The 26,974-nt window shown below is 32.9% G+C and overlaps 1 protein-coding gene across 3 annotated transcripts in view; it reads left to right on the top strand.

The window, feature by feature from the left end:
- Window positions 1-26,974, top strand: part of LOC117218896 (rap guanine nucleotide exchange factor 2) — a 470,857-nt gene that overhangs the window by 113,472 nt on the left and 330,411 nt on the right. For all 3 annotated transcript variants that reach the window (XM_033467621.2, XM_076527418.1, XM_076527419.1), the window contains exons 4-5: window positions 24,228-24,355; window positions 25,837-25,920. In XM_033467621.2, coding sequence (XP_033323512.2) covers window positions 24,228-24,355; window positions 25,837-25,920 — 212 coding nt within the window. The remainder of the gene's footprint in view (window positions 1-24,227; window positions 24,356-25,836; window positions 25,921-26,974) is intronic.

Here is a 26,974-nt window from a genome sequence, read left to right as displayed (position 1 = left end):
TATTATATTATATTATATTATATTATATTATATTATATTATATTATATTATATTATATTATATTATATTATATTATATTATATTATATTATATTATATTATATTATATTATATTATATTATGTCATATCATATCATATCATATTATATTATATTATATTATATTATATTATATTATATTATATTATATTATATTACATAGTAATAATAATAACAACATAATAATACTAATCTATAATTTGATACTTCATAATTTATTTCACTTGTCTTTTTACCATTTTGGCACGTATTGATTACATTTGACGACATAAGTAAAAATTTTCGAAACTGTGGCTCACGTCGCTGTGATTCTAATCCATTCATATGATCGACACAATTTCTCTATTAACCTTGAAATTTCTCATTTTCGTTACAATCTTGTTAAGTCATACTTTAACTAGGGCCTATACACAACGTAGCGGAATTGCGAACGCAATTGCTATACTAAATCTTGTCTTTTTTAATCTTCTAGTCTTGAACAAGTCGTTCCGGTTTCATGTATCTTCTCATGGATACCGAGAAGCAGCAGTTAAGATGTTAAATGAATGAAACAGAACAGAGAGAGAGAGAGAGAGAGAGAGAGAGAGAGAGAGAGAGAGAGATTAATAGTAGCGAGAAGTTTCGTGGACCTAATGGGCCTCGAAAGACGAATGAAATAAACGCAGACGTTAAAGGATATTAATCGGATTAGCTAAGAGAGAAAAGAATTCACGTTTTAATGCGAACGAATTGTGTTTATTTTTGCAAGCGCGTCTCCGACAAGGTAATTCCTCTGTCGTAGAAATAATTCCTCGCGAAATTAGTCGGACGCTAATTCCGATTTTTGAAATATCGCCGTCGTTTGAACTGCTGCTGTTATTTACAGAAGAATTAAACCGTAATAAACTGCGACACCAACCCTCTACTTTCGCGATCCATCGTTCATTATCTTGCAACTTGTTTTACATGGCGCGATAGACGAGAAACTGAAGAAGACACGTTTTCCCCTCGAAGATGCTGCAAATTGTAACATCTCCGAGAACACCGGAAAATTGTTTTCGTAACTGAATCTGTCTGGCATTTTAAGAGTCCCCTTCGCAACGATCACCTGATGTAACTTGATGCGCGATTCTTTTTAGTCGTTTCACGAAGCCGAAATGAGAATTATTATCATGATATTATATCTATATGTAGAATTATATATTATTATATATATATTAATAATAATATATAATATAATAATACATATATATATATATATATATATATATATATATATATATATATATATATATATATATATATATAATATAATATTATAATATTATATAATAATAATATAATATATAATATAATGTATATATACATTATTATATATATTATTATTATATATTATATCTATATGTAGAATTATTATCATTATCATTATATTCTATACGAAGCTCCGCATAACGATTAAAAGCGTCGTCAAGTTCGACGGGATCGTTGCAAAGCTTGGATCTGCAAATTCACGGTAGAAAAATCACGAAAAAAATTTTCGAAATGTCTTTAGTTTGCCATTCGCTATGTCGTGCAAAAACGTGTTAACCCTCTATGGGCCCATGTAACTTTCAAGTCGCAAGCTAATATATCCACATTTTACCAAATAGTTTTAGTTTTTTTCACAAGATGATGTATACGTCTTGATTATATAATGCCTTTGAAATAACCAATAACAATATTGACGACGGTTGGCCGCACCATCAACCTGAAATGTCAAAATAAATACCTTGCAAGTTGCCTGCAGATAGAAACCAGAGGGACCATATTGTGCAATTGAGATTATTTGTGCTTTTGTCGGTATAATAGTATAATAGTATAATAGCTCTGGGTTCGTATGTCAATAACAATTTATTTATTTGCATTTCAATAATCATTTTGTTACTATTATAACAAAATTTGTTACTATTATGTATATGATACAGTTTTGTAACTTTCAGGTTACATTGGGATATTGTGGTAGATTTTAGTGTATTTAGGATAATAGTTGTACTTTCTTCTATTTTCAAATTTATATATCAAATACCCCCAAAATGTGGATACAAAATCATGTAAAAATAAAAGAGGAATTAGAATTAGACGCATTAGCGGTAATAGATCCGAAGATTTTTTATTAGATTCTGAGTCCGATGAAGATCATCCAGTAGCATTTATCAGACGACGCATAAATATTATTGACAGTGACGATGAATTTAGTACCGAATTATCATCGGATGAGGAAAATTCAGGACCACAAAAAACTATTTGGCAACCAGTTCCAAATGCAACGTACATCAATTTTTAACGCCAAATTCAAACTGTTTTATGGAATTTCACGCTTAAGCATTTATGCACAGAAGTGGAAACATTGTAAGCCGTTGTTACTTTAAAGTTACAAATTGAATTAATTATAATAAAGTTGTTTAAACTGTTAAATATTTTTTTAATTAACGTATATAGGTTTATAATAATAGATTTTCCGTTGCATAAATTTTTTTATATTTAAGGAAAAAATTCGGCCCATAGAGGGTTGAAGAAAGTAAACGATTTGTTGGAAAAGTGGTGATGCAAAAGCTTCAAAATGAGCTCGGATTCAATATTGTACGATTCTTGTTTACGAAATTGTAGGAGCTTAAACTTTCGAACAGTTTAAATGCTTAATAAACATCGTGAATTTTCCAAAAATTAAAAAGTGTGCGAATCGTTCGGCGAAAAAGAAACAAAATAAATGTCTGATAAAAGGACGCAAATTATCCGAAAAAATTGAATTCGACGCTATCGAATAAATGTGCGATCGAATAAAAATTGATCTAGACAAAAATGTATCCGAATAAGAGATTTGATTCGAGTAAGAATTCATTCATACAGGAATTTATAGATAATTGATTTGAATAAAAATTATAGAACATCGCAACGTTCGCATTATCGTTCGAATAATTTTACAATCGCTATTCGAATAAATAGATCGATGAATAATTTATGATGACCAACGAATGATTGTTATTCGAATAAAATATTCGACCGAAGAGTATTCACTCGAATAATTATCTTAGACTTAGGGTATTCACTCGAATAATTATCTTAGACTTAGGGTATATTCACTCGAATAATTATCTTAGACTTACAGTATTCACTCGAATAATTATCTTAAACTTAGAGTATATTCACTCGAATAATTATCTTAGACTTAGGATATTCACTCGAATAATTATCTTAGACTTACAGTATTCACTGGAATAATTATCTTAAACTTAGGGTATTCACTCGAATAATTATCTTAGACTTAGGGTATTCACTCGAATAATTATCTTAGACTTACAGTATTCACTGGAATAATTATCTTAGACTTAGAGTGTTCACTCGAATAATTATCTTAGACTTAGGGTATTCACTCGAATAATTATCTTAGACTTACAGTATTCACTCGAATAATTATCTTAAACTTAGAGTATACTCACTCGAATAATTCTCTTAGACTTACAGTATTCACTGGAATAATTATCTTAAACTTAGGGTATATTCACTCGAATAATTATCTTAGACTTAGAGTGTTCACTCGAATAATTATCTTAGACTTAGGGTATTCACTCGAATAATTATATTAGACTTACAGTATTCACTCGAATAATTATCTTAAACTTAGAGTATATTCACTCGAATAATTATCTTAGACTTACAGTATTCACTGGAATAATTATCTTAAACTTAGGGTATATTCACTCGAATAATTATCTTAGACTTAGGGTATTCACTCGAATAATTATCTTAGACTTACAGTATTCACTGGAATAATGATCTTAGACTTAGAGTATTCACTCGAATAATTATCTTAGACGTAGATAATTATCATAGAATATTTATTCGAAACGATTCGTACAATGAAAAAACTCTGATACGATCCGCACGGAAACGAGAGAATATGCTGGCGAGCGCTGGCTAAAAATCTGCGGACGTCAAGGTGTGTAAACCGACGATGTATTTTCCCTCCGAATTCATTACTGCGCCAGTAATTTCTAATTGGGAGATTTACGAGACGACGCAATTATGGAACGCGTGCACCGGGGGCCGGCCGGTTTGCATTGCCCGGACAAATGCGGAGTCGCCGAAATTCAGAGAAATCCGAGCACAATGCGAGTCTCAGATATTGTACGAGTTATCGATCCGGGACCGGTGCCCCCGCTAGTTTTAAACAAATAATGGCGTCTATGCCGACGGCTCCGATCGGGGAATATAATTGACAAGTTTTTCTTTTTTTCTTTTTTGTTCGGTTCGTTATTGTCTGTGTCAGAACGGAACGAGCCCGGCTAAAAGTCTTTGAAATATTTTATTCTCGCGCGCGTCTCGCGTACAATCAGATTTCTCGATATCAGATACGAACGATTCCGTAATCGTCGGAACACGGTTCCGCCTCTGTTCCGCGTGATCGTTTCGATTAACGCCGGCTTTTGGAAATTTCGGAAATTTGATTTTCTCCTTTGCCGTGGAATGTAATTCAGCACGCGTTCTATAAAACAGAAATGGCTTTATAATTATTAGGTCTACCGGCAAGTTCTGTTCGATAGTGTCGCTTCAAGTTTCAATCCATATGCACATGTTGATTGGAGACATATACGACTATAATCATCAACCTCGTAATTGGATTTTTATGCAAAATAAAAATTGTCTGCATCTGTTGCGAGAAATAGAAACAATATAGGGTAGATTTCCCTATTCCCCACATTACAAAACGTGTAGAAAAAGAAAAGTTTCACATATAAATCGATGATCCATACTTTTTTATTATGTTTACCTATCAACATGTAAGATTCAGGGAGAGGTATCACTTTGCATATAAAACTTTTCTTTTTCTATACTAAACTGGGACATCTATCCTAGTCAGTTCACTCTTTCTTTAATCACTTTAACAGATTAAGGATAAGAGTTTGGCATTTTTCAGTTCTTTTAACCTTTCTTCTGTTTTAAATCGCAACCGTCCAATTTTGTCATAAACGCATCACAGTCTGCCCGTAATTCTGTCATTTCAAAATATTAAGTCTACCGGAATGTTTAACATTTTCAAGATTTATATGGGAAAGTCGTTCAGTACCGATTGCTCCACGTTCTATTATTATGTCTTGGGATCAAAAGAACAAAATTAAAATTTTACTGTTTTAGTGTTTTTGTAAAATTTAACGATAATAACTGAAAACGAACAAGAACGCGAAAATTATCATCTGAACGGAGTGAAAAATTGTCGTTCAGTACCGACCGGATCATATTTTTAATTTTAACCGATTATAATGTTAATAATAAGACATTCAATCGTTAGGATAACGTTCAAGCTTTGTTTTTATTAGGTCTACCGGAAAGTTCTATCCGATAGTGTCACTTCAAGTTTCAATTCATATGCACATGTTGATTTGAGACATATGCGACTATCTCTCTTTATCATTGCATTTACACGCATGTACTCTCCTAAATAAACTGAAACAAAGATGTCTCGTGTCATTATTAAGCGAGACGCGATCGTGGAAACATGGCTACCGATGATAATGCCAGACCACATGCTGCTTTGGCGACTCGTCGGAAAATCGCAGAGCTAGACTGGCAAATTCTGTCGCATCCACCATACTTCCCAGACCTAGCACCCTCCGATTATCACTTGTTTCTCTCTTTGCAAAACTTTTTACAGGAACAAAAATCCAAAACTGAAGCTAATGTCAACCAAGCACTAGTCGAGTTCTTCGGCTCTAAAAACAAATCATTTTTTAAAAATGGCATTTACAAGTTGCCATCGCGCTGGCAAGAAGTCATAAGTAACGATGGAAAGTATATTCTACAAGAAATATTATTAAATGTATGAAAATTGTGTTATATTTCGATTCAAAAACGGACAGATCTTTCTGGTAGACCTAATATAAAAAGCGAGTCGCAAGGCTCGAATAATCGTGCCTCCTCTTCCCAAATTGTCCGTTTCTCTGCGCAATCTGAGCGCGAATTAGGGAGAAATTACTGCATTATTATTTACTGTACTATTTCTCACATAATTCTTTTTGTATCTCTTCTCGACACTTTATGATTATCGTTGATCTAGATTCGGCATAACTTTCGTTGCCTTCTCTGCTTGACGCTGGATATTTCTTAAACTTTTCTCGACACTAGATTCACGGAACCCGTCAAAATGGCGGGTCACTAATTTTTTAATTTACGATTATTCGTATCGTAAAGATACATTTATGAGTTATTTATTCAATTTATATGTTACTTACGGCAAATGTTACAATAACACTTGTTACAAAATCAGAATGAATGTCTTGTTGTTACTGTGCCCTGTACAAGTAGTAACAAAATGATTATTGAAATGCAAACAAGTACTTTCCGGTAGACCTAATACATGCTTCGTTCTTCTCGGTTTTAAGACGAACTTTTCACAGATTCTATGGCGAAAGAGTGTTTTATAATTGCATCGTTGCTTCTGTTTTCAGTGGGAAATACTCTCGGTTTTTGTACTCGTTAAAACGAGACGAGAAATTTACTGCTTTTTTATGCGACATATTGCTTATATCTATGTTATTGCAAATATATTTGCTTGTCGATATAGCATTATTGTATATTGTTTCTGGCAGGCTTGCTTTTTATATTGTAAATAGATGTAGATATTTAAATTGCTGATTTTCGAAGAAATAGATTGAATACAGAAATCAATCTAACAAATAATTTTTTATTTGCCACCTGATATGATCTAATCGTAAAAGCATGGGATTTATTTTGTCTTTTCTAGTCGTTATTGTTTTTATCCGATTGAATCGTGTTAGCTAACGCAGACATCTCACAAAGAGAGAACATTTTATACCTTCCTTAATTAAATAAAAATGAAAATTGAAAGTTCAAATAGCGAAAAGTATTAAAGTTATTTCCATGATTAAATATAATTCAATATAAATAAACGTTGAATATAAGAGTTGAATATAAGAGAGTTAAAAATAGTAATCGTTAATAAAAGTAAGTGACTGCATTTACTGTTAATTCAATCGTGATCATTGACCACGACCACGTCAGGTCAAGCGTAATCGTTGAATCATTAATTAGACAACATTTGGTGCAACTTTGTTCGAAAGTAGTACGCAATTTAGCGGTCCTCATTAAATTGTCCAATTAATCAAATCCTTGTTAAAAGTTGAATTACCATTTAATTCACATTTTTGCAAAAAGAAAAAAAGATGATCGATATCGTGTTTATATTTATTTGAACACCGTAATATCGACAATTAGCACTAAATTTACGGAGCACAAAAAACAGCTGTTTCATATTAGTTTATAGAAGTAACAATAAGACATTTATCCTGATTTCCAACAAGTGTTATTGCAACATTTTCCTTAAGTAATATATAAATTGAGAATAAATAACTCATAAATAAATGTATCTTTACGATACGAATAATCGTAAATTAAAAAATTAGCGATCCGTCATTTTGACGGCTCCCGTAAATCTAGTGTTAACATCGACGATAATTCAAGAACGGAGACAAACGCACGCGAGTTCTACGCTTCCGGAACACTGAATCACTGTTATTCCAGGAAACTGTAATATTTAATCTATCGTTTACACGACAGTCTCGATTCACTGTTATTCCAGGAAACTATAATATTTAATACTATACTTATATACTATACTATACTAAGTAACTAACTTATATAATTTACTATATATAATATACTATAATATATAAATATATATAACTCTCTCTCTCTCTCTCTCTCTCTCTCTCTCTCTCTCTCTCTCTCTCTAACTTATATAATATACTATACTAAGTAACTAACATATATAATATACTATAATATATAAATATATATAACTAACTTATATAATATACTATACTTATATACTATACTAATATTTAATACTATAATATTTAATCTATCGTTTACACGACAGCGCCGGGTTCTTCCAATTTCTACAGATCGTAAATCCCATTTGGAGCACAGCTAAGCAGCCAAGCGGCTGTGAAAAAAAAACAATATCGAGCTGGCAAGGCTTAGAAAGCTGCCAGGCATTTTTCGCAGCGAGAGATCATGAATATTCCAAGCTGCCGTTTGATTAGCAAAATAAGCGTACTCCTGTTTCAATGGTTGAACAATCCGCCTAGTTAGCATTCGCGTTTGTTTGAGATTATTTCCCTCCCCACGTTCCCCCTGCCCTAGGTTGAATTTAAACGAGCTGTGCAGAATAAACCGGGAAGTAGGAATACATTTTCCGCAATATTGCAGGTGAGCTGCCCATTTTCGTTCCGTTTCTCATAAAATGCGCTCGACGATTCATAGTGACTCACCCATTTATGTACTCATGTAATTTTCGTCGTAACAGTTCGGTGTACAAATTGTTGCGCGATTCTCCTCTATTTCCCCTGGCTTCCTTTGTTTTAACATTTTCGCCCGTTCATGCTGCCACGCCTAGTTTCAAAAGGAGAATTACAACTTCTTTTTCGTATTAATATACTATTAAAACTGTATAATAATTACGCTCACGATTGAAACAGATTTTTTTTGTACAAGTAAGATATATTTCGATTAGCATTATATTGTTAACGAGGAACGTGATTCCTTAATTCATCGAATGTGACCATTGGAAACTTACATTAATTCAGTTTTATTAAGTTTTAAATTTTGGCTACGTAGCAGCTAATTTAAGTTAATTAAGTTAACTTAAATGAAAATTTAAGATTATAAATAAAATTTTGTTTCGAAGTATGTAGTTCGATCGATGTTCGAAGTATGTAATCGCAGCGAATTTTTACTCGATTTCGAACGCAATCGATACAATTACGCGGCGCTCTCTAATTATTAGTCGTCTCGCAAATTCCCGTAAAATCGAAGTAATTTAATTAATGATACCAAACGTGAAAAGGTAAAATCGATCGCAGTGAAAAGGCTACCTTAAATCTTTCGCATTTCAAGAATTCTAGAAAAATTCAATTTGTTCGATTTGTGGAGAAAGTACAATTTGTTGAGTATCAATAACGCAATAACAATATAATATATATATATTATATTATAATATTATAATATATAATATTATATAATAAAATAGAATAGAATTCAGAATATAATACAGTATAATACTATAATAGGCTTTAGGTCTTAGCTTTTAACTGAAGAGAATGAGCAGGAGAAAATGAGAGAGAAAATAATGCGCGTCGTTTCATGGTATAAAGATATTAATAATTCTATTAACACTGGATTTACGGAGCACTAAAAACAGCTGTTTTATAAAACAGTAACAATAGGACATTTACCCTGATACATTTGCCGTAACTAACATATACATTGAACAAAATAACTCATAAATGAGCCTCATAAGTCACTTTTTCAAAAAAATCGAGTTAATGATAACACTAATTACAATTGAACGGTATCTTTTCATTTTTTTTAAATTTGCAATCAATAAGTTGAGAACTATTGAGATTTGTTCAAGAGAAGTTTTGCTAATTAACGGTATAACAAACATGTTTATTTTGAAAGTGGCGTAAGTCGCTGTACTCAGGAAATTAATTGCGGAGCTTAGTGTAAAAGAAATAGAAACGTGCGATAAGTGTGTGTGAAGTATTGTTTTGAATTATTTTCAGTATTTTTAAAAAACTTGTGATCACTGGACTTATTTTTATAAGTGCGAAAGTATAGTGCAGTTTCGTAAATTATATTATAGTGATGTGGCGGCTACCTCCAGACCCGCCAGCAGATGGCTATAAAATGTTTTATAAACTAACTTTAGATGAAAATGATGAATTTCTAACTTTGGATTTGTCACCAAAAAGAGGAAGACCTAGGCGTTGTTCACAAATAGAAATGGATCCGTTATACGCTGGATCTCGTCCTGTTTCTTCAGCAAAATACAAAGACACGATGGACTTGCTTAATTATATACCCCCAATATACCACAGTTATTTGAAAAATTTGAAACAAAACACGATTTCCGAGGACTTAATCACTCCTATCGATGACGAAAATTAAATTGAACTGATGTATTTTCATATAAATTACTTATACTTATGTTTCAGAATGTACTAATTATTTTTGTATTTTCTGAATATTAAAATAAAAAATACTTAAATCAAACCTTTATATTAAATATGTTCATGGTATAAATTATTATTATATATGTAATTTATTCAACAATTTTAGTAAATCACTGTCCTTTCAAAACATCACTTCGGTAAAATACGTCGGACAAAATGAATATATGTCAGTCATTTTTCTAAACTATTTATTTTGAAAGTGGCTCAAGTCACTTTATCGTAATGAAAAGTGGTGATTTTTTAATGTTTATACGAAATTATTTATACTGAGAAAAATATCAGTATCCTGAGATAACAAATACAAGTAAATCTTCTCGAAAGTTAGCATCCATATTTTGAAACGTGTTAAAACGCAAACCCTTAAATATATCGACCTAAAAACAATGTGACTTATGCCACTTTCAAACTAAACGGCTCAAATGTATCTTTACGTTACGAATAATCGCAAATTAAAAAATTAGTGACCCGTCATTTCGACAGTGAGTTTCGTAAATCTAATGTTAATAACTGAATAAGAGTGAATTTCTCAGCAAAAAGTCAGTGTTCAAAATCACTGTCCTGAACAGTTCGCATCGGCCAGCGAATCGAAACGAAAATGTTTCATCAGTTTCGTCGTTTCTGCTACGTATAGCAATTGCCACTGGATTTTCTGCGAGCAATAAATACGTGTCAAGGGCCATAAGAGATGGGCAGGAACGCAGGAAATAGTTCTCTTACCTTTCTATGATACATCTGAATGGTCAATTGAGCAACTTGACAGGCTTCATGCCAGGCTATCGAGGAACCTCGCTCGCAGCGGCGGAGCTCAATTAAAGGTTCTGCTGATTCAGATGAGGAAATTGTCGATTTGTTGCACTTCGCCGCAACATAGTTTAGCAACACCTAACACCGAGACCTATAGAACATCCGAACCTGTTCATTAATCTTGCGGAACACGAGTTTTTCCTCGGACAGGTGTCCACTCTACGGATTGCAAAAGCATCGTCGACCGATATTTTAATGTGACATTTGGGTGAGACCACTTTAATCGATGAATTGCTAGAGTTTTAAGGGCTTTAGCCCCTTGACCACGTCTTTGAGACGCATCGATTGTGCCATACGTCGTGCCTTTGGGTAGGGATGCATTTTTCTTAAAACATATTTCAATAAACTGAATTTCACTACGTTAAAACAATACTGTTTATATCTTAATATCATATTTAATATTAATATAAAACATTTTTCTCGTATGTGCACTCATCTGAAATAACCGTTTCAAGTAATTCTAAAATAAAATAACATGTTAGTGAAAATAATATTTGAAATAATATTATATCAAAAGTGATCGCAGGCATGTAAACAATTATGAAGTAAAATAACATGTTAGTGAAAATAATATTTGAAATAATATTGTGTCAAATGTGATCGCAAGCATGTAAACAATTATGAAGTAAAATAACACGTTATTCGAAGCAATATTTCAAATAATGTTATGTCAAAAGTGATCGCAGGCATGTAAACAATTATGAAGTAAAATAATTTATTTTACTTATAATATAATAATTTATTATATTTTATTTATTCGAAACAATATTTCAAATAACGTTATGTCAAAAATGATCGCAACCATGTAAACAATTATAAATTAAAATAACATGTTACTCGAAACAATATTTCAAATAATATTATCTCAAATATGCCGAGGTCTTGTAACAGGTACCTTTACCCTATATGTACGAAACATCGTTTCTTTGATATAAATCTCTTATTGCCTTTTCGAATTCAAAAGTTCACCAGCCTCGAGCATAAAACTCGCTACTAAAAGTACTGTCGTCGTCGTCTCTCTCTCTCTCCCTCTCTCTAAAAAAAAAGAAAAGAAAGTTACAGTTTACTGTTATTTATATCAAGGAACACGGTAAAGGAATATTATCCGTTTGGGGTACGGGAATAAAATGTTTACTTTCGGATTGCTCTCCCAGGCAAATGGCCCACAGCGCGACGCTTAAGCGGCCTTTGAAAATCTTATGAGACGCGCTCGTAATTTCGCTTCATACGATCCATACGCGAAGGTCGTCCAGTGTTCGCTCTACTTTTCGTGTGAAAAAAAAAGAAGGGCGGTAAAGTTCGAGCAGGGCTCCCCTCTTCTGGAACGCTCGCTGCGTTTTGGACACCGTATGCTGCGCCCATCATCTTGCATGTGCCCACGGTATTAAATTATGGGGATCGTCTTCCAGGTTGACCATCGACGAAGTTCGACAAACTTCGGCGCGATTTCCAACGGAAAATCGGCAGCGTTTTCTGCGAATTTTATGGAGAACGCATTTCCGAAATAACGATTTATCGTCGCGAGCGATGAGAAATGAAATCGAAGTAAAGTGTTTTTTAAAGTCTTCTAAATTTTCGTTATGGGCTCGAATCAGAAAGTTGGAAAAGGCATCATTTTTTTAATTCTTTTGTCATTCCAATCAATTGCAAGCTAAAACATTTGTTGTGTACTCCTTTCGAAGGAAACTCTAGTCGGTCTAACGCGTCTCAAAAATATTAAGGTTCTTTGAATCAATTTGAAAAAAGTTATTCCGAAGTATTAAATGAAATAAAAGTTAATATTTTAAACAAATCTTAGTTATTTCAATTTTTCCTTATTTTATATTGTACGAAGCATATCTGTCTTATATTTTCGTAATTCCATGGATATTAAATAATTCTCAAAATTCTACAGATTTTCGTTATTTCAGTTTATTTTTACCTGCTTGAAAATAAACTCAAATAACGTTTTAGGTTCACCGCTTTACCGGAAGTCAAAATAAAATCCAGCTCGACGAAGAATTGTTCTCTGTTAAAGTTTTCATTTTGCTACCATTTTTTCCAGAAATACATAAATTACGACCCTGGAGCAACTAATGCTACTATTACGGAGTACAAAAAAAACAGCTGTTTTATATCAGTTTATAAAAGTAACAATAAGACATTTTCCCTGATTTTGAACAAGAGTGTTAGTGTAACATTTGCCGTAGTGATAATCGTAAATTAAAAAATTAGTTTTTTCCTTTTTATTTAGAATAGAGTATCTTTACAGTCAATTCCTTCATGGAATTATGAGCAAATTTGTTGGCGATTTATTGCGACATGAGAAGTAACTTGCATGGTTACATCAGATAGATGCAATGATAGATATAATGTATAGTATAATTATATATTATATAATATATATTATATAGTAATTATAGTATTATATTATAGTATTATATATTATATAATATATATTATAGTAATTATAGTATTATATTGTAGTATTATATATATTATAGTAATAAAATGTATAGTATAATTATATATTATATAATATATATTATATAGTAATTATAGTATTATATATATTATAGTAATAAAATGTATAGTATAATTATATATTATATAATATATATTATATAGTAATTATAGTATTATATTATAGTATTATATATTATATAATATATATTATAGTAATTATAGTATTATGTCATAGTGTTATATATATTACAGTAATAATGTATAGTATAATTAGTATAGGTTATGTTATGTCAAGGTTATTCTAATGTTAAGCACAATGGAATGCGAGAAACGAATTTCGTTCAACGACAATTCCGTAAGATTCAACGTTATTTATCGTCGGACTTCCGAGAAACATAATAATATTCTCGACGTAAATGGGAGAAACAACCGCCCCCCCCCCCCGTTTCTCTTTAACGATCCACGAGTTATATCGATACACAGCTCGACTGTTAATGTTGATTGCGGCTGGCGTTAGCAAACAATCTAGACGAAACGGCGCGGCGTCGTGAAGTTTGCGAGTTTCGGTTAAACATACATCGAAGTAGACGGGTGAATTTGATTAGAAATTTAACACGATGTTGCCAGGATGTAGGCGGCGCAGCGATCAATATCTAACAGAGCAATTGATATAAACTCGCTGCCCGTAGCTCTACGTAAAACCGAAAGGTGAAGATACGTGTTTCCGGCTTAAACGAATATCTCGAATCTTCATATTAGACACGTGGAGCAATTGCGCAAAAAACGAAGATAAATAATAGTATCTTTGTCTGCTTTAATCGTTCCGATTAGTTGGAAATAATGCACGTACATCAAATTAAATGTGAGAATATACTTTTATATTTGTTACATATTCTCTACAATGATACGAGTAAACAAACGCTAAAATTGTGCAAATACTATAAATTGCGCAAAACGAAGATAAATAATGGGATCTTTGTATTTTTTAATCGTTCCGATTAGTTGGAAATAATGCACGTACATCAAATTAAAGGTGGGAATATACTTTTATATTTGTTACATATTCTCTACAATGATACGAGTAAACAAACGCTAAAATTGTGCAAATACTATAAATTGCGCAAAACGAAGATAAATAATGGGATCTTTGTATTTTTTAATCGTTCCGATTAGTTGGAAATAATGCACGTACATCAAATTAAAGGTGGGAATATACTTTTATATTTGTTACATATTCTCTACAATGATACGAGTAAATAAACGCTAAAATTGTGCAAATACTATAAATTGCGCAAAACGAAGATAAATAATAGGATCTTTGTATTTTTTAATCGTTCCGATTAGTTGGAAATAATGCACGTACATCAAATTAAATGTGAGAATATACTTTTATATTTGTTACATATTCTCTACAATGATACGAGTAAATAAACGCTAAAATTGTGCAAATACTATAAATTGCGCAAAACGAAGATAAATAATAGGATCTTTGTATTTTTTAATCGTTCCGATTAGTTGGAAATAATGCACGTACATCAAATTAAATGTGAGAATATACTTTTATATTTGTTACATATTCTCTACAATGATACGAGTAAACAAACGCTAAAATTGTGCAAATACTATAAATTGCGCAAAACGAAGATAAATAATGGGATCTTTGTATTTTTTAATCGTTCCGATTAGTTGGAAATAATGCACGTACATCAAATTAAAGGTGGGAATATACTTTTATATTTGTTACATATTCTCTACAATGATACGAGTAAATAAACGCTAAAATTGTGCAAATACTATAAATTGCGCAAAACGAAGATAAATAATAGGATCTTTGTATTTTTTAATCGTTCCGATTAGTTGGAAATAATGCACGTACATCAAATTAAATGTGAGAATATACTTTTATATTTGTTACATATTCTCTACAATGATACGAGTAAATAAACGCTAAAATTGTGCAAATACTATAAATTGCGCAAAACGAAGATAAATAATAGGATCTTTGTATTTTTTAATCGTTCCGATTAGTTGGAAATAATGCACGTACATCAAATTAAATGTGAGAATATACTTTTATATTTGTTACATATTCTCTACAATGATACGAGTAAATAAACGCTAAAATTGTGCAAATACTATAAATTGCGCAAAACGAAGATAAATAATAGTATCTTTGTCTTTTTTAATCGTTCCGATTAGTTGGAAATAATGCACGTACATCAAATTAAATGTGAGAATATACTTTTATATTTGTTACATATTCTTTACAATGATACGAGTATACATAATTATGTAATGTTATTTAATCCACTTACCGTATTTCTCATTTACTCGTTTTTGTATAGATGCATGAAATGCGCAATTGAAATGCTCGTAAGAAGTACGCAGTTTTCAGACACTTTTCTTTTAGCATTTATCCATTTCTTTTTTCCATTTCCTTTTTTACCTTTCAATTATATACGCAAATGTTTTATTTAGAATTTTATGTTTTATGCGAATACATCGAATTAGAAAAGAATAATAGAGAATCGACTTCCTCAATCTGCTCGAAGCAAATTGCTACGAATAATTAAATAAAATTAATTAAGTAAAAATAAATAAAATCTTTTTGCTGCATATTATTTCGAGGAGCACAATTATCCTTTTGAGAAGGGAGATTCCCACAAAGCTAACTCATATGAATATTTCTCAAAATAAAATCTCATTGCTGCATATTATGTCGAGGGGCACAATTATCCTTTTGAGAAAAGAGTTTCCTACAAAGCTAACTCATATGAAGATTTCTCAAAATAAAACCTCTTTGCTGCATATTATTTCGAGGGGCACAATTACCCTTATGAGAAGAGAGTTTCCCACAAAGCTAACTCATATGAATATTTCTCAAAATAGAATCTCTTTGCTGCATATTATTTCGAGGAATACAATTAACCTTATGAGAAGAGAGTTTCCTACAAAGCTAACTCGTATGAATATTTTTCAAAATAGAATCTCTTTGCTGCATATTACTTCGAGGGGCACAATTACCCTTATGAGAAGAGAGTTTCCCACAAAGCTAACTCATATGAACATTTCTCAAAATAGAATCTCTTTGCTGCATATTATTTCGAGGAATACAATTAACCTTATGAGAAGAGAGTTTCCTACAAAGCTAACTCGTATGAATATTTTTCAAAATAGAATCTCTTTGCTGCATATTATTTCGAGGAGCATAATTATCCTTTTGAGAAGGGAGATTCCCACAAAGCTAACTCATATGAATATTTCTCAAAATAAAATCTCATTGCTGCATATTATGTCTATTATGTCGAGGGGCATAATTATCCTTTTCAAAAGAGAGTTTTCCACAAAGCAAACTCATACAAACGTTCCTCAAAATAAAATCTGCTGCATATTATTTGCAGCTTCTCTTGTCACAGTTTCAATAAAAAGAAAAGCATTGCCGTCACGTCGAACGAATCGGCGTTATTTTCACGTTCGGACAACATTGTTTGCAATGAATTATTTCGAACCGTTATTTCTCTATTTTCATTTCAAACGAAATGACGCGAAATGCCGGTAGCGAACAACGTGTCAATAAGTTTTACGCTTTACCTTTGTTCCGTTTCCCAGCATTTATTGGCAAGTGTACGTATGTTACGGATGATAAGCCCACGCTAAACCGGGTGTTGTTACGAAAAACCATGATATCGATTTGGCCTGCCTACGCCAACGATGCCATTGCACGCGAGTGCCCACCGCCGTGTTTTGTGCATGACGATGCCAATTTCTGTAATCTTCGAAATTATCGGTCCAAAAGCACCGTGATCTCTCTCTCTCTCTCGGCCTCCCTAATGCAGCGAAATGGGCCTGGCGACCATGGCGCCGGCTAAGATAAGGGAGCCCGTAAGGGGGTTCGCGCCATCGTTGCACCGGTCTTTCCCTGCAATCTAAGGACAGATAAATGACTGTTCCACGAAAATCCGAAACTAAATACCCTGCACCGAGGGCCGGACCACCCTCGAACCGGGGACGCGGTGCCGGAAAATGCACTGCGGACACGCTTCTCTTCGAAACGACCCCGCCGCTTTTTCTTAGCCCAGCTATCTCGCGAAAACAGGTGGTTAGGAATAGCACGACCGTGCGCTCTCCGAAGCTGCGTTAAGATTCCTCGGTTTCGTGTTATCAGAATTTCATATGACGCGCCGCGAACGCGTTTTTTATATCGTCACAGGGGAAAAAAATATTGTGACCGACTGAAATATAGATGCGTTTCCTGGAATTCCTTTTTGACGAACCGTTGCGAGTAAATCAGTTTTTCATACCGGGTGTCCCGGGATTTTCCGGTCGGACGGTATCGGCATACTCTGCGAACGAGAATAGGAAGAAAATATCGCGTAAACACGTGCTGAGAAATGGTCGTACTAAGATTATGATATTTTAACATTATTATTATTAATATTATTATTATATTATTATTATTATATTATTATTATATTATTATTATTATATTATTATATTATATTATTATTATTAATATTATTATTATTGATATTAAAATTAACCTTGACTATTATTTGTTTATTTATTTACTCAGTTCGCGCTGTAATGGTCAAATAACGAAGGAAACTATTTTACTGTTTTTTAGAACCGTATACAGAGGGTCCCTGAAAGGTATGTACAAGCAGGCACCACGTGATTCCTCGTAAGAAAGCATGGAAAAAATATAGAATAACTTTTTCGAATTAGAATAACTTTTTTATTCGCCTTATAATCGCAAAATCGTATGTACAAAGTGAATTTGCAACCTTATTTTTCCCGAAAACTGTGTCTCAAGCAAAAAAAAGTTATTCTATATTTTTTTATGTTTCTCTTTTTTTACCTGGTGCTCGCTCGTACACACTTTTCAGTGACACCTTGTATATGGTCATAAAAAACAGTGAAATAGTTTTTTCAATTACAGTGGGAACTGAATGAATAAATAAATAATAGTCAAGATTAATACGAATTCGACAATCTGAAATGTATTGTAATCTTTGTGCAATCTTGAACAGAAGAAAAAACAAATCTTGCACATAACATTTCTCAGTCTATGTTTATGCGACATATTTTCTGATATAATTCTTTTTAAAAATTCAATAGCGATTCTTCGAAATATTTCTTTCATTTCTGATATTGTGTACCGCTGATAGCCGTTCTGCAACATACTAAATTAAACATAATAAATTACTTGTTGTATATTATATATTTATATATATTATTTATATATTTATACATTATTTATATATTTATATATTACATATTTTTGTAACTAAAAGATAGTTTTCTACTCCCTACCAGCATTCATTATGTCGATATTAGCAATATCAATAATCAAAAAATAAATAAATCAATGCAAGTGGAACGCAACAGATGCTGGCACGGGTCACGCGAGACTCGGCCGCTATGAAAGGTATATACAGGGTGTCCCAGGTTTTAATGTTCAAACTTTGTCAGTATATTCTATGGCACAAAGTATGAAAAAAATGTTATGTAAACATAGGTCATATAGAGCTTTATTAAGAAGTTATAACAAAAATTCAGAATGGGAATAGTAATCAACTATAAAAAAAATAAAAAATAAAAAGAAATCTTCGATCGATGTCAATCATGCATTTTCAATAACGGTTATTAATACACACATTTCGAAATGTATTAATAAACACAGCTTACATAAACACACGGCATGTGCTGATCTATTCAAGCCAATGCTCGCAGTAACAGCAAGTTGATTACTATTCCTATTCTGAATTTTTGTTATAACTTCTTAATAAAGCTCTATATGACCTATGATTACATAACATTTTTTTCTTACTTTGTGCCATAGAATACACTAACAAAGTTTGAATATTAAAACCTAGGACACCCTGTATATTTATGGTCCGTCATGGGAGGTTTAACCTTTTAGGTACGGCTGAATTCTGCGCGAGGCTATTTCTCTGGACGGCAGAGTCTGATATGTACTTTACAGAGTCTGATATTGTATATTCTGTCTGTGTATATACAGGGTGTTCCAAAAATGTCTCGCAATCCGAAAGTGGCGGGTTCCTCGGGCCATTTGAAGCAACTCTTTCCTTTACAAAAATGTTCTCCGAGGCACCGTTAACGAGTTATTAACGAAAAACAGTGACCAATGAGAGGCGAGCTCAGCTGGCGCGTGGCGATCGAGCCAATGAGCGGATCTGGGCTTCGCGCGCTGGTTGGCTGGGCCGCCTCGCGTCAGCCGTACTCGATTCTTATTGGTCGCTGTTTTTCATTAATAACTCGTTAACGATGCCTCGGAGAAAATTTTTGTAAAGGAAGAAGTTGCTTCGAATGATCCGAGGAACCCGCCATTTCCGGATTGCTAGACATTTCTGGGGCACCCTGTAGACTGTTGTAAATCGATGTGAAGACAAAAGAAGTGTGAAACAATGCATATAAAGACGATTATTTGGTTCAAACGATGAGCGAGTGAGCTACTAGAGCAAGCCACTATAGTCGTCCAGAGAGATGACATCCGCGGAAGCCACTATAGTGGCGCGTCGTGCCTAAAAGATTAATACATGCTTTTACGTGACACACAAAAATAAACGCCATCCAAATTGAAAAATTGAAAATCACCTTCACGTTTCTTTCGCATATTTCTAACTACGATCATTTGAGCAACTAATTATTCGCGCCTTGCGTCTCGTTTTCATAATTGTTGACAATCGGTAACTATAACAAACGAGCTGCAAGGCTTGGACAATCGCATCTCCTCTTCTCAAATCGTCCATTTTCGTGCGCAATCTGAACGCGAATTAGGGAGAAATTACTGTACCGCGTACCAAAATTGGAAAATTTATTTATTTCTCCGCATCTCACGATCCCCGTTTCTTTCGACTCCGTTTTGGACCCTCCTGCGCTAGAATATCGTTTGCAAGATGTCTTCCGGCGTCACTTCCGACGTTAGGTACACCGTAATCGTGTAATATCGATTATGACGAAGGTCGTCTTGCATTAACGTACACGCCGCGCGACGAGGGTTTAACCCTTTGCACTCGAAGCTATTTTAACTGTAAATATAAAATCATTTTTTTTAACTTATAGTATTTCTATTATACGTGACAAAATGCATTTTATGCGCATGAAATTGTCTCTTGGGACTCGCGCAATAATTGCACTGTTAGCAATCTTTTAAATCGAAATTTTCTTAATATAAAAATGATCTTGAAACGTGATATAACAAATTTTAGTGGTGCCTCAGAGTCACCACTCGAGCGCAAAGGGTTAATCATATCGTAACGATAACGTTGTTCGTCCGCTAAACTTGGCGTTACGCCGATGAAAGTTCGTACGCGCTTTCTATGGAAGTCGATCGACGGGTTCGTCGTAGATCATGCGTAGAAATTATGTTCTTACTTCCCCCGATCCCTTACATCATCGGTCGGTTCCGCGACGTCTTGCTCTATCGGACGCCCAAAGAAGGGTTGTACACTTTCACCGGCAATTTGGCAATCCTGGAACAGACTTAAGCCTTATTAAAATAAAAAAAATGTAAAATATAGATAATACAAATAATAATACACACGCGTTGGTGTACATTATTTGGTATATTATACTATATATATATTATACTTTTGTACATATTATTTGAAGTAATCAGTCTATTAACTTATTTGAACGTTCGAGTAATTTGTTTCTTTATAGTATGTATTCGAAATGTATAGAATGTATTCGAAATAATTTTCTCATTTTATCTTTTATTTTGAAAGATATTTTTTTTAAACGAAATCTCAAATATTCTATTTCCATCGCGCCAACGTCGTCGACGTCTTCGTTTGCTACGACGGTACGCGTACACTTTTTAAAGCAACATCTGCTTTGAACGACAAACACGGTAAAACTGCAAATATTCTCTTATTTTTAATATCTATTTCGTTACACAATTATTTAATTCAACATCTTACATCAATTCGCGTCGAATATCGGAAATAAAAATTCGTTTGGATGCGCTAAAAAATCAAGCTACTCTTCGTAGCTATTTTATTTGTGAAATAAAAATAATAAAGCATTCGACATAATCTACTATTTTAAATGCTTATTTGAGCCGTTTATTTTGAAAGTGGCATAAGTCACTTTTTCAAAAAAATCGAGTTAATGGTAACACTAATTACAATTGAACGGTATCTTTTCATTTAAAAAAATTTGCAATCAATAAGTTGAGAACTATTGAGATTTGCTCGAGAGAAGTTTTGCTAATTAACGGTATAACAAACATGTTTATTTTGAAAGTGGCATAAGTCGCTTTACTCAGGAAATTAATTGCGGGGTTTAGTGTAAAAGAAATAGAAACGTGTGATAAGTGTGTGTGAAGTATTGTTTTGAATTATTTTCAATATTTTTAAAAAACTTGTGATCACTAGACTTATTTTTATAAGTGCGAAAGTATAGTGCAGTTTTGTAAATTATATTATAGTGATGTGACGGCTACCTCCAGACCCGCCAGCAGATGGCTATAAAATGTTTTATAAACTAACTTTAGATGAAAAAGATGAATTTCTAACTTTGGATTTGTCACCAAAAAGAGGGAGACCTAGGCGTTATTCACAAATAGAAATGGATCCGTTATACGCTGGATCTCGTCCTGTTTCTTCAGCAAAATACAAGGACATGATGATGGACTTGCTTAATTATATACCCCCAATATACCACAGTTATTTGAAAAATTTGAAACAAAACACGATTTCCGAGGACATAATCACTCCTATCGATGACGAAAATTAAATTGAACCGATGTATCTTCATATAAATTACTTATACTTATGTTTCAAAATGTACCAATTATTTTTGTATTTTATGAATATTAAAATGAAAAATACTTAAATCAAACCTTTATATTAAATATGTTCATGGTATAGATTATTATTATATATGTAATTTATTCAACAATTTTAGTAAATCACTGTCCTTTCAAAACATCACTTCAGTAAAATATGTCGGACAAAATTAATATATGTCAGTCATTTTTCTAAACTATTTATTTTGAAAGTGGCTCAAGTCACTTTACCGTAATGAAAAGTGGTGATTTTTTAATGTTTATACGAAATTATTTATACTGAGAAAAATATCAGTATCCTGAGATAACAAATACAAGTAAATCTTCTCGAAAGTTAGCATCCATATTTTGAAACGTGTTAAAACGCAAACCCTTAAATGTATCGACTTGAAAACAAAGTGACTTATGCCACTTTCAAAATAAACGGCTCATTTGTTACATTATTTCAAATACAATGTGCCTGATCCTGTCTCAAGCATTCCATTTGAAGTTTTCTCAAGCATTCCAGTTTCGATGAACTGAACATTGGCAAATTTTCACGATTCTCGCATTTTGCACATAGATATCGATTTTAGTGCACCGAATGCAACAACGGAAAAGTTCCAAAAATTTCAATCTGTACACATAATTGCTCCATCTATTTTTGGGCAGCACTGAAAGGTACTAATATACGTCCATCGCGATAGTGAGTCTCGTTCTTGATTGCACGAAACGTAGGAAAACGTGACGGCAACGTGTGGCAGTGAGGTATTGTAAAATGATTCCCTGGTGCAACGTCGTAACCGAGGCGAACAATGCTCCGCCGACAATGCCAGGCTATTATTGCGATTGCTCCGAAACTACGTTTACTTATTAATTTTTTGAAAGACTTTAATTAGGGACGCTTGGGCAACCCGTGGGAAGCGGTCGCGGCGAATCAGTCGCTATTGAAAAATTCGAGGCCCGTACGCGTGACGTATAACGGAAATAATTGTGGAAGAATGTTCCTTCTCTCGGCGACGGACACCGTCATTCTACGGCTTCCTGGCATGCTTCATTGACCAGCGCGAAATGCAACTATTTTAAAGGCGTGCAGCAGGCGAGAAATAACAAGAGCAAATCCCGAAAGATAAATCGTCAATGGACTGCGGATCTCGTGCATATTTTATAAAAGTGACTGGGCCAAACGCAAAACTGTAAATGAATTTAAGAATATTTTTATACCATGTACAACTTGCTAAAATGATTAAAAGATTAAATAAATTTAAATAATTAAAAGATTGTTTTTATCTAACTTACGGTTCTTACAATTTTTATTCTGCATTAAACTATTAATTTGAATTTTGTAATTCCATGGTGGGTCTTTTGAACATTCAAAAGACTATACGTCTATACTACAACGCTATAATTTATATTAATATATAATTATATTATATATTATATTATTACATTTATATAATATTAATATATAATTATATTATATATTATATTATATTAATATTTTATTATATATTATATTATTACATTTATATTATATATTATATTAATCTATAACGCGCTATATAATTTATAATTTTATATTTCGAAGATTTATATCTTACAACACGAACAGAAAAAGGTCCAACATATTTGTTATATTTACAAGAAAAATATTATGAAATAGTATATAAAATAATGAATAAAAAAGTAGATTTCGTAGCGAGAATAATAAATTGTATCGATTCTATTTTGACAAAAATTGAATGCTTGTAGAATTGAAAATTTTGTTGTCATAATTAAATATCAAGATGTCTATTATTTAGGTAATTGACGAGTGTGATCCATTTCTCTCTGCTACAACTAATAATCCAAAAAAAAAGTAGATTTCTAAACGAGAACGATGAATATGGCGTTATTTAATTTTTAATAAAGTTCGAATGATAGCAGGGTGATAAATGTTTATTTCAATGATTTCGTGTTTTGCTAATTAATAAATGCGATTCTTGCAACTTCTCGAAATTCAAGAATGCCTAAATAACCTTTTACGAATAATTGCATTTACTTTCGCTTGTTCACTTGACCAAGCAACGCTTACGACTGATCCCCTTTGTCTTTTCAGGATCTACAGATCATATACTATGGTCTGTTAGGTCTGGAAGCATTGCGTCCGTGCAGGGATTCCATTCTTCGAGGACTTTGCAAAGTTGTACGCTACGAAAGGCATCATGCGAACCACGTGCTCTATTAGTAAGTATTTTATTACATATCAAGTTATATTATAATTACAATTTATATAATTTATTATATATATAATAATATACATAATAATAATATATAATAAGATTAAATAAATAATAATTATGTATATATATATTATATACTTATATAATTACAATTTTCAATCGTTTCAATCGTTTCGCATGTTTTTACTTTTTGTCTTTTATTGTCTTAATTCTCTTTCGTTAGCCTCGTTTCAAGCAAGATATATTTGACCATCGTCCATCCAAAGATTAATGATTGAGATTTATTAATAAATCTTCACACTGCTTTCCTGCTGGCGAATAAATCAGTTCGCTGGCTTTTCACCGACAGATTTCTGTCGTATCCGGAGAAGATGGCGTGTAAAAAAAAAATCTGCAGACAGTTTCTTTATCGACAGCATTTTTCTTGTCACTTACTACTTTATCGACGTGTTTCCCTTACGTACCATAGACGAGATATCAGAGTAGACCCCGGGCACCGTATGGCGTTTCGTGTCACGTGTTCTGAAATACCGACGTCGCTAAAAATCGAAGGTTTTCTCGCGCCCTCTACTGAAATGGAACAGTCAGGTAGGGAACTACGTAAGACTGCAGCACAGAAATTTCATTTTTATCTTACAGTGTTGCCGACTCTAAGAATACGGTGTACAATGTTTGCTGCGCGAGCACGAGACTTTCCAGCTCGTCGCATCGTCGAGGCGAACATTGTACAGCAAATATATTGTATCTATATAATTATTATATTATCTGTATAATTATTCTGTCACCAAACATTATTTTATAAATATCGAGAAGCTCGTAATATCGCAAAATCTTGTAAATTTAATTTTGGCTAATAGACTTTGACCAGTCCACAGTCCTGTTATCCTTTCTTATGAAAACAGAATTAAGAAAGAATTTCCAAAAAGTTTTGAAAAGATATCTTAAAGATGTCTTAAGATATCTTACTATATTTTGAACAATGTTTATTGTAACAACAGTATCAAAATTGTCTGATTGTTATCATTTCGTAATGTTTACTTTACGTGCATATTGAGATCACCAATACATAGTTCTGCAAATTATTTTCGGCATTTTTATTATAACTTCTATTTATATATTAATAAACATTACTTGGCCTATAAAGCAACTTTCTACTATATTTCTATTTTTTTTAATAAATTTTTGTCATCATCTCTTAATATAATATATAATATATATAATAATATATATATATATATATATATATTATTATTAATTACTATTGAAGATTATATTAAGATTATATTATATTATATTAATATATATATATATATATATATATATATATAATATAAAATATATAATAATATAATATAATATAATCTTAATATAATCTTCAATAGTAATTTGGCTATCTCGTATACATTATTTAATTGAATTATTGTGTTTAACTATTTAATTTAATGATTGAGCAATAATGTTAATAATTCGATCAAAATATTTCAGCACCGGCGAATTGGCAACGAGCTGGTATATCCTGCTCTCCGGTTCTGTGTTCATCGATGGATCCATGTTCCTGCCCTGCTCAAGGTAGGATTTATATAAACAAATTCATTTAAGGAATAGTTGCTGTTTTTATTACGTTTGTTTATCTAACACTCTTCGCAGTTTCCGTTTATAGACGAACAGATTGGAAGAAAAATGGAAAGTTACATATTTCCCTTTATTTTTCTTACACGAGAATAAAATACAACGTATTTCAATATGTTGGTAACACTTGATGACAAGCATACATATAAATAACTATGCGTATAAAAATGGATAATTTGGGAAGAGGAGATACGATTGACGATGACCTAAAATTACACGAATGCTAATAACATTCAAACTTACAGGCCACATTGTCATGCATTCAGTTCTACAGGATGTCTCAGAATCCCAAAAATGTCTCGCAGTTCGGAAATGTAGGTTCCTCAGATCGTTCGAAGCAACTTTTTCCTTAGCGAAAATGCAATCCGCGGCTTCGTTAACGAGTTATTAACGAAAAACAGCGACCAATGAGAACCGAGCTCTTGGCTGGCGCGAGGCGGGCCGAGCCAGTGGGCGGAACTGCGTTTCGTGCGCTCGCTCGTTGGCTCGGCCGCCCTGCGTCAACCGAGCTCCCCTCTCATTGGTCACCGTTTTTCGTCAATAACTCGTAAACGAAGCCGCGGATCGCATTTTCGCTAAGGAAGAAGTTGCTTCAAATGACGTCAGGAATCACCCGTTTGCGGATCGCGAGACATTTTTGGGACTCACTGTATATATCGCTTTAGTGTTATTTTTTTTATTATCCCAACTTCTCGAAATAGACGCACAAGTTGATTTATGTGATCGGCTTTCGGTCTCGTCACTTTTCTTCATTCTCGCTCGTAAGATTTACATTTCAAATATGGCTCGAACGGCATCGCAATAAATTGTGCAGCAATTTTTTCCATGCCCCGGCGACTCCTATAAACCACTTTTATCCTGCTCGGGGGCTCACGGTATTCGAAGTTCCGTTTCAAATACAACCAAAAGTTCTACTATAAATCGCTGCCACCGGAGAACGCGCGCTGTTCAACCATATATAGATCGCCTCCAAAATTTATTGCCATTATTGCCG

Source organism: Megalopta genalis, unplaced genomic scaffold, assembly GCF_051020955.1.
Source record: "Megalopta genalis isolate 19385.01 unplaced genomic scaffold, iyMegGena1_principal scaffold0020, whole genome shotgun sequence".
In the NCBI taxonomy this organism is placed as follows: domain Eukaryota; kingdom Metazoa; phylum Arthropoda; class Insecta; order Hymenoptera; family Halictidae; genus Megalopta; species Megalopta genalis.
This window is presented reverse-complemented; position numbering and strand designations above follow the sequence as displayed.